The sequence below is a fragment of the Nilaparvata lugens genome, chromosome 3 (assembly GCF_014356525.2).
Source record: "Nilaparvata lugens isolate BPH chromosome 3, ASM1435652v1, whole genome shotgun sequence".
In the NCBI taxonomy this organism is placed as follows: Eukaryota; Metazoa; Arthropoda; class Insecta; order Hemiptera; family Delphacidae; genus Nilaparvata; species Nilaparvata lugens.
The window spans coordinates 60,280,988-60,295,163 of record NC_052506.1 but is presented as its reverse complement, the minus strand read 5'-3'; the positions used below and the strand labels follow the sequence as shown (position 1 = coordinate 60,295,163).

General features: G+C 34.1%; 1 protein-coding gene across 2 annotated transcripts in view; it reads left to right on the top strand.

The window, feature by feature from the left end:
- The first annotated feature begins 10,934 nt into the window (after positions 1–10,934).
- Positions 10,935–14,176, top strand: part of LOC111047430 (zinc finger protein 431) — an 82,177-nt gene continuing 78,935 nt past the window's right edge. For both annotated transcript variants that reach the window (XM_039424226.1, XM_039424225.1), the window contains exon 1: positions 10,935–11,091. In XM_039424226.1, coding sequence (XP_039280160.1) covers positions 11,080–11,091 — 12 coding nt within the window. In that variant the 5' untranslated portion in view covers positions 10,935–11,079. The remainder of the gene's footprint in view (positions 11,092–14,176) is intronic.

The window sequence follows — 14,176 nt, the reverse complement described above, 5'->3', positions numbered from 1 at the left end:
CACGAAATAAATGTAGGTCTCATTTCGCTGGGGGGGGGATACATCCTCATATCCCCCCTGGATATGCCACTGACACAACAGCACAGGACAGAATTTACTCTGATGGACAGTATTAGAGGAGGCTGTGGTTTATAACTGCGCGAGGTCTACTATTCACAGAACAGTACCTCATAAAACAAAATGTATTGAAAGCCTAAAATATTCCCTAAACTTGGTATCTTTATCAAACAGATGCCTGGTAATCACAATTATAGAAAACCCTTCTTATCCCCAGTCAATAAAAAGTTCAATGGGTTTTCATTTACAAAATTCATTAATAGATCATTAGCTACAGCAACATGTTGGACATCTATGTTGCCTATGACTGAAAATATAATCGCGCGCTGCGAGGTTGCTGTCAGAGAAAACACCCGCTTTTTTATCACACACGCGTGATTTTCGCGTATCACGGTTGACAGAACCCACAATAACGCTGCGTGGTTCAGAGAAACCTAAACTTAAAATAATTGCTAATACTTTGAAGCAATGCACATGCGCTGGATCGATCAATCGAATTTACAAAAATTGCTAATATTCTCAAGCATGAGCAACGATCAACAAGAACTTATTATGTTAACATATATTATGTTATGTTATTATATGTGTAGACTTGGTTTGACCGAAGTATAATACTAGTAGTTCTGTGAACATATACCTCATATACTGTCCATCAGAGTAAATTCTATCCTGTCGTGTCGTGTCGGCAAGATATCGGTGTGAAAACGGCTAATGGCTGTTCGGGTTGGTGTATCAAAAATGCTAACATCAAAAGCTAATCTCCTTGAAGACATACTGGCAACAGGACAGCCCGAGTTCAAAGCAGAGAAAATTTGAGAGCCAATACTATGGTATTTTAGTTATTAATTGCATGCGTTATTGCACGCAATCAATAGTTCATTTAATAGTGCATAAAAATTGCATTCAATGAGGCATGCAATCAATAGTCTACACAGCTGCTGATTTCTTTCCCAAGCTACATTGAGATATGCGTCATGGCATGCAATTTATTATAATCCACTCGACAGCTGATTTATGATGAATAATTCTATAGTCTGATATTTACTCTAATATATTGGCGTACGAAGGAGGCTCCTTTTTCCTTTTATATTATCCTTGAAATTTCCAAAAACCTTGTATATACATCGACGCGCAATTTGAAAAGGAATATCTGTCAAATTGCATGAAAATCTATTACCGCGTTTCACCGTTTAAACATAATTACATAACATTTAAACATAAAGAGAAATGCCAAACCGTCGACTTGAATCTTAGACCTCACTTTGCTCGGTCAATTGATAGACCTGCAGTTTTACTTATGCTAGGATCGAAATTTCAGTTGGGTTCCCAACCACGGTGACGTGATTATGCAGCTCATAATTTTCTGAGCTGGCCTATGAGATCCTACGTTTATTCATTTATTCAACAAGATTTAATCGATGATATTAATCGAACAACAGCTGTTTTTCTTCAATTTACATTGATATATTAAATTGCTTGCGTCATTGCATGCAATTTATAATCCTCTCGACAGCTGATCTATGATGAATAATATTCTAGTGTGATTTTTACTCTAATATTGGTGTATGAAGGATGCGCCTATTCCATTTATATTATCCTTGAAATGCAAAATTTCCAAAAGCCTTGTATATACGTTGACCCACAACTTAAAAAGGTACCTGTCAAATTTCATGAAAATCTTTTACCGCGTTTCGCCGTAAATGCGGAACATAATTATAAACATAAAGAGAAATGCAAAACCGTCGACTTAAATCTTAGACCTCACTTTGCTCGGTCAATTATGTTCCTATATATTGTTTATTATATATTATTTACTACATCTATATAGGCCTATTGCTATACAGTTTATACAAGCACACCATATTCAAATTGCTATACAGTCGAGCCTCTCTATAACAAGCCACCACTTAATAAATTCTTCTAAGCAACAAATATTTTTACCTTGTCCCATGACATTTCAGAATTTTGGCTCCTTATTTTCTTCTATAACGAATTTTGGACCTCTCAACTACAAAGTTATCTCTCTTCACTTCAACATACAAAATGTAGTGTGAATAAGAAGCCAACAGTCAGAATTGTTTAGTTTCAGCAGAAAGGTCAATAAACTAAAAATAATGACAAGTTCAGGTAGGGAGAAGATAGGATGGTAAACAGTGAATAGAGTTTGAAACACATGTTGGAAATTGAATGCAAGTTACTGGAAATAGAATTTCAAAAACCTGTCATTCGTAGAACAGGCAGGTAGACAGGACTTTCCCATCCTTCTGCTTTTGTCACACATTTCAATTCTTAGAGCTGATGATGATGATGATGATGATGATGATTATGACTGTGACGAATCTGAAGAGAAGAATCCGTCAGATCGTTAGAAAATGGAAAAATTGAGTCATTATAGTAACTATTTATAGTAAAGTTATTGACAAAATTACTTCTTATTCTCTTATCCGATTTCCCATGGAATAATGTGTTCTATATCCTGTATACACTGTATAAAATATGAATAAGGAAGAGAGTTCCGTAGTTTAGTATAAGATATTTCAGAGAACTTTAAATTTAATTTTTTTCCTACTCACACTGGCGATCAAGAGTCATCTCACGCCAGTGGTTTTTTCCCTTACCATCTACTATCAAATTATTGAATTGTATTATCATGCTGAACTTTATTTGAATTCTGCATTATGTATTTATGTGTCTGTGTGAAGTATTTAATATCTTTTATAGATTCATAAATAAAGTGATATTGAATATTTTTCATATTGGTCTCATTCGATGGAGCCCATTCCTATACTATTCTCATAATTTGTCTCAAAAAATTCAACCGTGAGAGACTTTAAAAGTTTTCAAATTTGGCAGGCCAGCTCCACTACGTCCAGATTGGAAAAAAGTGTGAATCAATGAAAACAATTCTGGGCTTCAGTTCTATACCATTTTCATAGTTTGGGATCAAAAATCATGCTGTCAGCGGAGGAGAAGGATGTAGGTAATGAGGTCCTTTGCTGCCCCAGGTAAGAATTATTGAAGGAAACTGTGATGAGAATTTATGAATCAAGTCTTCAGCTATCACATTAAACTTTCATAATTTGGGCTCAACTAAGATGCTGCCAGAAGACGGAATGGTTGTAAGTAGCCAGGTCCTTTGCAGCCTCCAGAGAAGAACTATTTTTAAAATATGATGAATTCCAATAGGATAACGCATCATGCCATCATATTACGTTCATCCATCATATTACCTCATAATTTCCGCTCGACAAGTACATGATACGCTCTCAACAGAAGTTAGCACGTCTGCGAAGTTGGCCCGGATGATGTCAGCCCTCTCAATGAAAGTGTTATAAATCATTAGTTTAGCATTAGTTTAGGTTTGTTTTAACAAATTTGACGTTTGTTTGGGTTTCTAAATACCAAATTTGAAAGTTTCAAATTTTCCGGGCCAACTTCACACTAGCCCGGAAATTTTCACAAAATTAGTTGAAAATAGTCTAGATCGTTGGTTTAAGTTTGTTTTGACAAATCTGACATTTGTTTAGGTTTCTGAATACCAAATTTTTGGAAACTTCAAATTTTCCGGGCCAACTTCACACCAGCCTGGGAATTTTCATAAAATTAGTTGAAAATAGTCTAGATCGTTAGTTTAGCGTTAGTTTAGGTATGTTTTGACAAATTTGACATTTATTTAGGTTTCTAAATATCAAATTTGGAAGTTTCAAATTTTCGTCCGGGCCAACTTCACACCCTAGCCACAGACTACATTAATCAATGGAATTGGTTGAAAACTGTATAGATCGTTAGTTTAGCTTATAATAGATAAGATTTTAGCATATAATAAGGTTTAGACTAATAGATTGGAACCCACCAGTCATGTAAGTGGCTTCTTATACATTCATATCTCCTATTGTAACAGTCATGAAAGCGTTTCTATGTGTACTGCTGAGGTGAATAGGATTTTTATTAGAAGTTGGCAGTGCATTCTTTCAAAATCATTTTTTTCCATTATATCAATGGAACTATTGCTCATATCTATCAGGAACTATAGAACTATTGTGTCTGCATCCAGAAATATCGTTTTCTAATGTACTTCTGACAAATGTACTGCTAACTTCACACTGACCAATAGTGTCTGTAATCTTGTTATTCTTCAATAGGCTTAATTACAGCATTATAATATAGCATTATGACTATTCAACATTGAAGAATATTATCTACCTCTAAACAGAGTATTAAAATATGCTTATTATTACAATTATCTGTACTTCTATAAATGAGTGTGAGTGAAATATAATATTGACTGCAGAAAATTTTCTTCATAATAATATCGATTGAGAAATTCACCAGGAATGAGTTTTTTCACGTGGTTTAATAACCTGAATAGTTGAAACATAATATATACATCGAAAGTGGGCTTTATAATAAAATATATATATATATAGGCTGACGTGAGACCGGCTAGTCGATGGGTGAAGATGTCAAAAACAAATGCCATAATGGAGATACAAGTCACATGTCATGGTCTCGAATAAAGAGAAGCAGACATAGAGCGAATGGCGCCGAAATGAATACCCTACTCTTCAAACAAAAAAGTAGAAAGGGCACTCCGTGCTACGAGCATGGTCATGCTAATCAGTGTTGTCTTGTGGACAGTGTTGGGGAAGGCCAAGCAGGTTAATAAATTCGTCAGTGTCCACAACGATAAAGATGACTTTTGGCGCACTAATGCAACAATATGAGCACAGACGCTAATAAGGGGCATACGTCTGAAAGAATTCTGTCTCTGAATCCAACCAACCATATACTAATGTACCATAGCTAATATTTTTCTATTTGAAACAGTCTACATTATTTCAAAGATTTTCAATAGAAGGGTTCCCAAGAATTTTGTAGAAAGAAAGCCGACAGTTGGTGACAATGTTGAGGAATGGAGAAAAAAGAGGATGCACTTGTAAAAATCTCTGTATGTCCGCCACCAGCAGTACCTGCATTCAGATGAATTCAACATAAAATATAGCATTTATTCAGCATTTATAATAGTTGCGATTCAAAGTTCTATCAAAATTATATAAAAAACCGCGGTTTTCTCAAAAACCACTCCAACAATTTTGATCAAGCTCATAATATAAATTGACATTGGTAAGATCATCACCTGCCACAAGTGCCATATCTGTGAAGGTGCGTACATATATACGCGCCGCGAACATGAACAATTCACTTTTAATCAGCTGACTATATCTGTATTTTCACAGAAACAGATAGATACAGATATAAAAAGCTTGGCATCAGCTGTTTCGGATGGACACGTTAAGTCATCGGTCCAGGCTGCCTAAAAAGCAGTCGTTAGGTCATGTCAGAGGCCCTGAAATTGATCAGTTGCGACCTGAAAACTCTGTCACCAGACCTGAGCCAGCCAGGTAACTCGACATTATTATTATTATTAGCTGATTAAAAGTGAATTGCTCATGTTCGCTGCGCGTATATCTGTACGCACCTTAAGAATTGCAGGTGCTCCGCCTTATCCATGTAAATTTTTATTTTCCATTTCTAATTTCTGAGCGAGCCGAAGGTGAGCAAAGCTCTTATACATGAAATTGTTATTATTTGTTGGGATACTCCTCCTAGACCGTTCGACCAATGGTCATGAAATTTTGCAGTGATATTAAGTTGGACACGGTGACTGCTACTAGCAAATAATATTCTTTATCCGACTTCAGGACTTCTTATTGATTTTTAATAAATTCAGGAAGGTTATTGTGTTATCTTTATTTGAAAAAGTATGAAACATTTTGTCCAATATCCTTTTCCACTGAAACTTCGAGGTCAACATTTGAAGTCCAAGACTTAAAAACCAGAAAATCCTTTAAGCCACGTTTACACCAAAGTTGTTAACAAAATGCTAATAACTCAATCCTTATAGATTCTATTAGATTGAACGGAACTTGACAAACTCATATGATCATCATGTGTAACTATGATAAGTTATGTTCAATCTGATGAAATCTATAAGGATTAAGTTATCAAGATATTGTTAATAACTTTGGTGTAAACGCAGCTTAAGAGCATTTAATTTATTATATGGAATTCTAAATAATAATATTCATGCCAGATTTCAGCAATTTGAAAAATTGCCATGTTCCATGCAATAGAAAAAGACTTCTTGGTGAAAAAAATCTTGTGAAAAATTATGCTGCTCAATTGATGATTAAATTATTATTTTTGAGCTCTACCAACTCTTTCTTCTTTCAACTGTTTCTTATTTCTTTGTATAAACATATTTTTCATACCCCTTTTTATACCCCTTCACTAACTTACCTGAATCTAACTAAAATACTGTTCTCTTCTAATCTTATTAGTTATACTGAATCGTTGAGAATATTTAATTAAGTTCGTTATTATTTTCTTCTGTTTTCCTTTTTAATTGTAAAACTATAATTATTATATAACTACACGGACACGGACACGTAAGGACAGGACATAATTCACTCTCATGGACAGTATTACAAGAGGCTGTGGTTTTGAACTGCGCGAGGTCTACTGTTCATTGAACTACTAGTCAGCTGATCAATTTCAAAATAATAATACATCACAATGTGGTAGGTTAAATCCAAATTCATATCACATATGGATTTCAAATCATAGTCCTAAACCGAGGTTTATTGTGATAGTGGTTTATTACAATAAGGCTTTGAGCCAAGTTTGCTCAAACCTCTGTTCACACGACACCAACTTTAACACAAACCTTTATTATAAACTAAACCATATATAAATATTCTATATTAAGTCTTTGAAGTGTTTATAAACTTGAGATGAATTATAGTAACTCAAGCCTCCTCCTCCTCCTCCTACTCCTTCTTGACCTCCTCCATCACCTCCTCAACCCTCCACCTACTCCTCCTCCTCCCCCAACTACTCCTCCTTCACCTCCTCATCAACCCCTCCTTCTCCCCCACCTACTCCTCCCCACCCTTCTCTTCCTCCTCCTCCTCACCCTACTCTTCCTCCTCCTCTAACTATTCCCCCTCCTCCTCAACTCCTCCTCTCACTCTTCTACCTTCTCCTTCGCCTCCTCCTCTTCCTCCTCGCCCACCTACTCCTCCTGCATTACAGATCTGACTCGACTAAAGTTATAAAAATTATAATGTACAGCAGACAGCATTGGAATATTCAAGAAATAGATTGAGAGTCATAAGAAAATATGATTGGACTAATGTGAATAATAGTGCTTACTATTTAATTTATAAAATCTATCACTTTATTTTTTAATCACACAATAATTATAATACAACTTGGATAAAATATAAAAATGAAAAATATAAATGAATGTTTAAATATAGATTGAAATACAAACCTCAGTACCCTTTTAAATTATTTTATCACAACATGATTCAGATATTAAATACCATTTTCAAGTTTGAAAATGAATCTGAATGTTTCAGACTTGAAAATGGCATTTAATGTACGAATCATGTTGTGATAAAATAATTTAAAAGAGTACTGAGATTTGTATTTCTATTTATATTACAAAAAGCCCTAAAGAAAAAGACAAATGAGTGTTTATATGTGATTGAGAAACTACTAGACCAATAAATTATTATGAAAGTTTGGGAATATGTTGTGTGAATAAGTCTTAAGTCTAGTAACACACACATCAATTTTTGAACTTTTTTATGCCATCCTAATAAATTTGATTAAATTGAACAAAATTTGACAAACATATATTATGATGTGATCATGAGTTTGTCAAGCTCCTGGTAGAGTTTATAAGGACGAAAAAAAATTGTTCATTCAAAAATTGATGTGTGTGTAGTTAGACTTTGGACGTTCGATAAAAACTTGTTAGAATTTTTATTGTACAACCAAAACTTGAAGTAGCTTTTAGACACATTGATTCTATATCGTGGACGTGCATTTTCAATTATTTGCTCCAGCTGCTTGCCAGCAGTAACATATTGCCATTTAAAAGCCAAAACATAAACTCCCACACATTTTCTTTTACCTTTGAACCAAATAAAATACAATTTATTAGGTCATGTTTATTTATGACTCGACTGCCTGTGTATCAGCCTGCAATGTAAACGCAATGCTGTGACAACGTCCCATGTTCATGAACATCACAAAGTCCTACTTTTGTTTCTGTTTGTCTGGTAGGAATATGCAGTCGAAGATGTGAGACACTCCCTAAAGTAGGAACTTTGAATAATTTTACCCATTGAATAGTCAATATTGTAAATAAGGATATTTATTTAAAAAAACTCTTATTTTTCTGAAATACAAAAGTTTTTCAAGTTGCCCGATTTGAAAAAAATGTCATAATTAGTTTGTGGTTTATTTCTGGTTCAAAATTTTTCTTAATAACTCAATATCTTCAAGTTTTGAGAGTTTATTGAATGTCATCATTCTATTATATTCGGTTTTTAATCAAATAAAAATTTTTAGTTTTATTTCTGGATTGAAAAAATAACTCAAATCAATTCAAGAGGATAGCATAACCTATCATTTTTATTCATTCATAACTCCACCTTCATTGTATTATCATTCATCTCATCATCATCACCTAGGCTTACAATACTTCTACAAAGTCGCCTTTGTAAAATAATAAATAATCAATATTATTGATTGATAAATTAACAGGATTGGCTCGTCAAGTGCTTCAAAGGCCTAGAAATCTTTCTAGTTTGATCACCGTATGACTTGTTTATCAATAATCAACTCGGTCGGTCTTCTAAAGCTGCGTTTATACCAAAGTTATTAACAAAATGTTTATTTTTCCGTCCTTATAGATTCTATTAGATTAAACGGATCTTGACAAACACATAGGCACATCATTTGTATGATAAGCTACAGTATGTTCAATCTAATAGAATCTATGAGGAAGGAAAAATAAACATTTTGTTAATAACTTTGGTGTAGACGCAGCTTTAGCTAGCCACTGAAAAGCCTTCCAACGGATACCACCAAATAGTAGCAAAACTGCCTTAAATATTACTAAGAATATTTCTGATATGAATTATGGAGTTGTCTGATACTTTCATTTAGGATGAAACTTTCATTACACATAGGATGTCTAATCTGGCAAGTCAAGCAGTTTATTCAGATCCAGTTATTGCAGATTCGGCTCATAGTTTCCAATACCGTACCTATGATTGACTCTTATTGGTAGAGATACGGTATATTTAACTTTGAATATCATATTTTTACCCTTTTGAAAATGAATATTTTTACAAATTTTGAATTTTATTTGGGAAGCTGTCAATTGTAATTAGGAATTGTGAATTGTAATTGAGAAATAGTAAGATGTAAGTTACTTGGGAAATTGTTAATTGAAGATTAGAAAATAATCCACTTGTCCAACGTCATATTCCATACTTGCATTCTTTGCATGAATTTTAATTCATGAACAAGATCAACTGGATTTTCAATCAGATTTCTTAATTAAAACAGAAACTTCTGACTAACAAATCTTATTACCGCATCTCAAATTGAATTCATACTTTCTCAAATACAATTTACTATTCTTAATATTACATGATGTGATAACTTCTAAAATACAAATGTCTATTCTCAATTATTACAATTGATACTTTCTTGAAATTTAAAAAGGTATAGATTATTACAAGTCTGGTATAGGTAATACCTACACATTTATAATCAATTCAACCAGATTTTAGCTAATACTTAGCCGTGATAAAAAATAACCATTTAATAACAATAATAATGCTTTTATTAAATCAAGAGCTTTTACAAACACAATGTTGAATTAATACAATATAAAATACCTTTAAATAATAACTTATCCACTGAGTAAACTGAATTCCATTCAATCACAACAATACATGAAAAAGGATTGTCTGTTTCATTGTTAAATCATGACTGAGTGCCAAAAGCCGGTTAAATTTTAATCGTGATTAATTCCAGGAGAGCCTATCAGACAAACCGTCTTATAAAAAATGCCTTTTCTGATTGGTTCTCGTGAAATTAATCACGGTTAAAATTTAGCCGGCTTCTGTGCAACTAACATTAATTAGAGATTATTAATATAAAATTTATCAAACAAATATGAGAAAAATAACATTGTAACAAATCATCTGTCTGTAATAATCATTTTAGTAAAAATAGAATATTGCTATTACCCGATTTCATTCTTTACCTATTCTTCCAGTTTTTTTTTAATAATGCAATGTTTCCAAATACCGGTAACATTGCCTATTAAAATTACGCCAAAGATAAGGCTAAAAACAGCGTTTTGAAGTGCATTATTGCATTTCAAAAATTACACAAAGTACATCTAATTGAAATTTTGTGAAGTTTATAACAAGATAATGCAATTATTACTGATAAGAATGTACTAGAATAATAATGTTTTAACAAAATGAAACCGGTGATTAGGTTAGTGATTAGTTTCCATAATGGGCCTACATTTTTAATTCATAATAAATTATTTTAAGTTGCTGTACTACTAACAAAGAATCTACTTTATTATTGTAGCTACAATAAATACAGCCTATCTAAATAATCTTCTACATAATTTATTTTATACATTAATACAAATAAATGTGAAAATGATTCAAACTTTTCTTTTAGCTAGCTCTACGTAACGTATTAAATATATATTGTTTTAAATTATTTTCATATAAGTATGTTAAGTTTTAAATCAGTTAGCATACCTTTAATTTGTAACTTGAAGTGAGTTCAAATAATAATAAATAAATAAAATGTGAACGCACTGTAAGCATGTAAGCAATAAACATTGTTAACATAACCTTTAAACCGAGAAGTGTAAAGCTTTTACAGAGTGGAAACGTGGAACGATCCTATCGTTCCACTCAAGTTTATCTTTGTTTACATTTTTACTGTCGACAAGCTCTCCAGTCGAACAGTTTATACCCACCCAGTTACACACAATCACACAAACGAAAGTCGAAAACCACCCACCTTCAAGGAGAACGTAGGCCTAGTTAGCTCCAAATCCAAAACCAAAGTTCTATTTTAATTAATATTTTTATGGTTTAATATAAAGCTATATTACTCTTTAAAATGGATGATGAAGTAAGTTTAATAATATTTAATTAATATTCTTACTTAGGCAAAAAGAAAATGTCAATAACAGCTGAGCATAACCTAAAATAATCCTACCTACTATACTGAGGTCCACGTTATAATGACAGTGGATGAAGACAGAAGACTAGCGATGCCTTTTCTCTGCATTAATTAATCATATTTCTACACTGTGAAAAACATATTTGGCACCGTTGTGGACCTACAAAAGGATAGTATCACCGGCTTTGTCGAATGATAGACAAGGATAGCAAAACCAATGTTGATCAAATACTGTCATTATAACATGGATCTCACTAAAGGTCAGATTCATGATGAAATATTTCGTTCTCTATTCGTTAAAAATTTAGTTACTGGTTGAAGAAACGCAAATTCTTTTTAAATCAAATAAAACTGAATAATTGGTAATCTCCTACCTTTTGGTAATCTGATTTTTACCCTAGTTTTATCATGGTATGCTAGAATAGCTTTTAAAGTTTAGAAAAAATTATCTTTAAATAGTGATTACAACTTTCTGTTATAAATCAATAATATAATAAAGGATAGGTAGAATAGATTGTGAATTGAGTGTGTAATTAATGAATGTCAAGTGACACATAACCTAGCTACATTTTTGGACTGTTGTATAAATTAGAACTGGAACCGTTTTGGGCTTATAAGCCTGTGGTACTTTTCTGTAAGTTGTGTAATTTTGAATGATTGAATAAAATAAATAGTTTAGAATGCTATCTTGGAACATGATACATGATTTCGATTCGATTAAGAATTTAAGAAAAAATGAATGTGAAAACCGCATATAGATACCTCCAATAAGTTGAACATTAATTCACATTCAAAGATAAGCTACTAATTAATTATTTATCTATCTAGCACTTTTTCTATAATATATTTAGTATTTCTGTGAGCAGTAGACCTTGCGCAGATAAACTCTTATACTATCCATTAGAGTAAATCCTGGTTGTATGTCGTGTCGGTGAGATATCGGTGTGAAAACGGCTAATGTTGGGGTTCTCCGCATGCCAATGACATCCTGCTTCTTCAAAAAAGGCACTGCGGATCCTAACATACAGTAACTTTATTGTCCATTGTCGACCCATTTTCAGACGCCTGAAAGTGCACGCCATCTTCGGGCTGTACATACTGGCTTCACTTACTGCAGTGAAGATAAACAGGGCTAACACGATGAGCAGGTGTCAGGTGCATTCATACGGTAGGCTACCTATGGAAGACTACAGTTTGAGATTCCACGCTGTAGTTTGTCAATGGTGAAGTACTTTTTCCCAGTGTTGGCACTCAAAATGTTCAACCTGCTGCCAGGCTCGGTGAGGGATATTCCTATTGGTGTTTCCAAGAACAGGCTGTCAAGGTGGCTGATTGAAAGAAGCTATTACAATGTCAGTGACTTCCTTGGAGATAGCTTTGAGGGACTGTGATGCCACGCCATCTTGATTAAAGTTCTAAGGTTTTTTATTTCTTTGACGCGATCTATCCGGGAACACCTGGCAAACGATCAAGACTTTGGATATTTGGTTGTTGTATCAAAAGTGCTAACATCAAAAGCTAATTTCCTTCAAGACATACTGGCAACTGATGAGCCCGAGTTGAAAGCAAAGAAAGGTCGAGAGAAAATACTAGTAAGTCTGTGAACAGTAGACCTCGCGCAGTTATAAACCACAGCCTCCTCTTATACTGTTCATCATAGTAAATCCTGTCTGTATGTCGTGTCGGCGAGATATCGGTGTGAAAACGGCTGATGGCTGTTGGGGTTGGTGTATCAAAAATGCTAACATCAAAAGCTAATCTCCTCCAAGACATACTGTCAAGAGGACAGCCCGAGTTCAGAGCAGAGAAAGTTCGAGAGACAATGCTATGTTATTTTAATTATTAATTGCATGCGTTATTGCACGCAATCAATAGATAATGTATTTATTTATTCACAAGGGAGACAACGGGTCTCCCCAAATATGTCTCCTTAACAATAAAAATTGTACAGATACAGAAATGAAAAAATAAAATAATGATAAAAATAATACGAACTTATGCAATAATAAATAATACAAACAACAAAAATAACACCTAATTCAAAAATGAAAAATATAAAGATTTCAAGACTTATGAAAAAAGTAAAAATAAAACAAATTAAGAATTCAAAATTCGAAAACTTATGAAAAAATTAAAGAATATAACCTAATAAAAAATAATGAACAAAAATGTTATCAATAGAATAAAATAACATTTATAACTGAACGACGTCCCAAACCATTTATGCACATCCACAATTACAGGCCAATATCTATATTACCTGTACTCTCAAAGATATTCGAGATGGTAATAGCAGAGCAGCTTTATGAATTTTGTGAGATTAATGGCTTATTTGCAGGTACGCAGTTTGGATTCAGAGCGGGGAGGTCCACTGTTGAGGCTGTGGGATATTTAATCTTAAAAGTAATTGAGAGTTTGGAGGGGGGAGGTCTTGCTGGGTTGACTCTCTGTGATCTCAGCAAGGCTTTTGATACCCTAGACCATGACATCTTAATGTCTAAGCTCTCTGCCTATGGCATAGTTGGCAGTCCTCTGGTGCTTCTCCGCTCCTACCTGGAGGGTCGTCAGCAGGCTGTGTCTGCAAATGGTATAAGGTCGCGGGTGAGATTGGTGACCTGTGGGGTGCCCCAGGGCTCTGTGCTGGGGCCCTTATTGTTCCTGATCATGATAAACGATGTTGCTCTCTCCAGAAACAGGACAGTGGTATGCTATGCTGATGATACCTCATTATTGGACATCAATGGGGACTTGGCTGACCTGCATGAACTGATGCAGGCTTCAGAGGGGACCGTGGCTGACTGGTTCCGAGCAAATAGATTTTTGCTTAACAGCGAGAAGACTCAGTCCATTGTGTTCAGCCTCAAGAATGGTGATCAGTTCAACTTCCCCTCGGTAAAGCTCTTGGGCTTTACAATGGATCGTAAGCTTGCTTGGGGAGATCACATTCAGGGTGTCTGTTGCAGGCTCAATAGAGTGCTGTTCCTGCTGAGGAGTCTGAGAGGTTGCATCCCGGGGGCCCATCATCGAATGTGCT